This window comes from Centruroides sculpturatus, unplaced genomic scaffold (genome assembly GCF_000671375.1).
Source record: "Centruroides sculpturatus isolate CEXI.00-Female unplaced genomic scaffold, Cexi_2.0 scaffold231, whole genome shotgun sequence".
Classification (NCBI taxonomy): domain Eukaryota; kingdom Metazoa; phylum Arthropoda; class Arachnida; order Scorpiones; family Buthidae; genus Centruroides; species Centruroides sculpturatus.
The window spans coordinates 147,592-149,735 of NW_019384443.1; the positions used below are offsets into that span (position 1 = coordinate 147,592).

The 2,144-nt window shown below is 27.1% G+C and overlaps 1 protein-coding gene across 1 annotated transcript; it reads left to right on the forward strand.

Annotated features, from left to right (window-relative positions):
• The first annotated feature begins 44 nt into the window (after positions 1-44).
• Positions 45-1,790, forward strand: LOC111620241. Its single transcript, XM_023362139.1, has 4 exons — positions 45-246; positions 1,130-1,157; positions 1,430-1,528; positions 1,601-1,790. Exons 1-4 carry the CDS (start codon positions 45-47, stop codon positions 1,788-1,790), a joined length of 519 nt encoding a protein of 172 aa, XP_023217907.1.
• The last annotated feature ends 354 nt before the right edge of the window (positions 1,791-2,144 follow it).

Below are 2,144 nucleotides of genomic sequence, written 5' to 3' on the forward strand. Positions count from 1 at the left end.
ATATGCTGAATCATGTAAATACATATGTAGTGGAACCAGCAGCAATGGCAGAGGATATTACGGAGGTGGAAAACGATGATCCAGATAACCCGGATTTCCCGAATTTCACATTGGAACAAGAATTAGAGATGCAACTAAAGCGTGAGAAAGAAAACTTCATGAAACGGAAAGAAATTAGTACTGAGAAGGATTATGATAAGTTATTAAAAAAGGAAATGGCTGTTTATGAAAGTGGGGAAGTCAGAGGTGAAAACTTATCTTTGATTTATCATTATTTGATAACACTGAAACCAACTAGTGTAGAGGCAGAAAAGGCCTTATATAGGGAGGGATATACATGCAGTTCATTAAGAAGTAGGTTGGGAGACAACACCATCAATATCATTTGTTTCTTGAGATCCTACTTTTAGAAAAGTCAAAAAAATAATAATAATAACAGAACTGATTGATTTAATTTTATTTGATCCTTTTTAAAATACTTTATTCAAGACAAGACTAATATTTTATAACTTCTACTCTAATTCTATTAAGTAAGACTTTTTAACTTTTATTCTATAAGTGGTTAGTGAGCTAGGCTAGACAATTTTATTGTGAAAATTAGTAAGAAACTGAGACTAACTAGTTAGTTAAATAGTTAATTAAATTAATAAGTATCAGTATCTTTGATATATGATGATATGAATGTAGTACTTGATTCATGATTGTGATAATAATAACTAACTACTAGACTACTACTAATTTCTTACTCACTACTTTACTAACAATAATAATTAAATTATTTATAAATAACCACAGACTGATATGTAGAGCCTATATAAAACTGGTAAGACTGATAGCCACTTAGCCATTGATTATCCGTCCTTACATTATTATAATATAATATATTAATATAAATTAATTAGTAGAATTACCTTTGCTATTATTTAACTTAAAGATTATGTTATAATTGTGTTAATATGTGTAAGAAGTTTTACTGATTTATAGTGGCCAGTCTAAATAATAAAAGTTTCTTAAGTATTTAAAATAAATTCTATTAATTTTTATTAAAATTAATTTAAAAACACAATTAAAATAAATCAGAATATAAAATTCTAATTTGCATATCGTTGTATCAATCATTAACGTGTAGGTGAAAGGGAATATTATAAATGCATGAAGTAAGTTCTTTCTAAATCTTTATTTTTAAACTTTTAATATTATATTACTGTATATAAAATGATTTATAGGAAAGAATTTTTAAAAGTGTATTTAATTTTTTTAATATTTCTCATTGCACGTTTCTTTGGTATAGTCCCTAATATGGTAAGGTCTTCAATAATTATACTTTAATTATGATTTATAACGTAATGATAATTTAATAAATAAGTTATGATTACTTGCAGCTCTCCGTATGCTTAATTGTATTGTATTATTTCCCGTCATTTGCTAGAAATTTTCAATCTGTACCTCATCGTAAAGTATCACTGCTCGTTCTATTCTTCTTCTTTTCATTTTCGCTCTTCTATTTAGCATTATCAGAATTGATATTGTAAGTAGTATTTTGAATGATTTATTAATTAATATTCTGTGTGTGTCTATAATATGAATTTTTCATTTATAGGATAACATATTTCCCTCCTAGTACAGAACTAAGCTGGGATCATCCGTATAGTTTATTATTAGTTTCGATGCACTCGGTAACCTTTTATGTAGTCATCAAGCGGGCCAATGATATTGTAAACTGGTTAAAAAGTTATAAAAGTCAACACAGAAAAAATGTAGTAGTTACTGTAAAAAAGCGTATTCGATAGTGTAAATTATTTTATTGATTTTTTAAAAATTGATTTAAATAAAGTATATTAAAATATAAACAGTGGTTCACTTTATGACTTAATTTTGGGGAAATTGTTGTGAATTAGTATTTCCCACCCTCTTTAATTGACTATTCTGCAGCCGGATAACAATGTGTTATAGTAATTCAACTTTGAAAATTTACGTGACAACGTGTTGTTTTTTTTATTTATTTAATTGTTTATTTTTAATTTCTCGGGGTGAATTACGATTAAGGAACAATACTTGGCGTGGTAGCTTGTGTATAAGGAGCGTTATGATGTTAAATTTCGGTGATTATTTGGTGATTAAACCTATCATTTGTCACATCTGCA

What these genes read in the sequence shown, in the direction of transcription:
- LOC111620241 (XM_023362139.1), top strand. Translation starts at nt 45, where the DNA reads ATGGCAGAGGATATTACGGAGGTGGAAAACGATGATCCAGATAACCCG. An exon ending in TGAAAGTGGGGAAGTCAGAG is followed by an intron (nt 247 to 1,129) that starts GTGAAAACTTAT and finishes ATTAACGTGTAG; the next exon opens with GTGAAAGGGAATATTATAAA. An exon ending in GAATATTATAAATGCATGAA is followed by an intron (nt 1,158 to 1,429) that starts GTAAGTTCTTTC and finishes GTCATTTGCTAG; the next exon opens with AAATTTTCAATCTGTACCTC.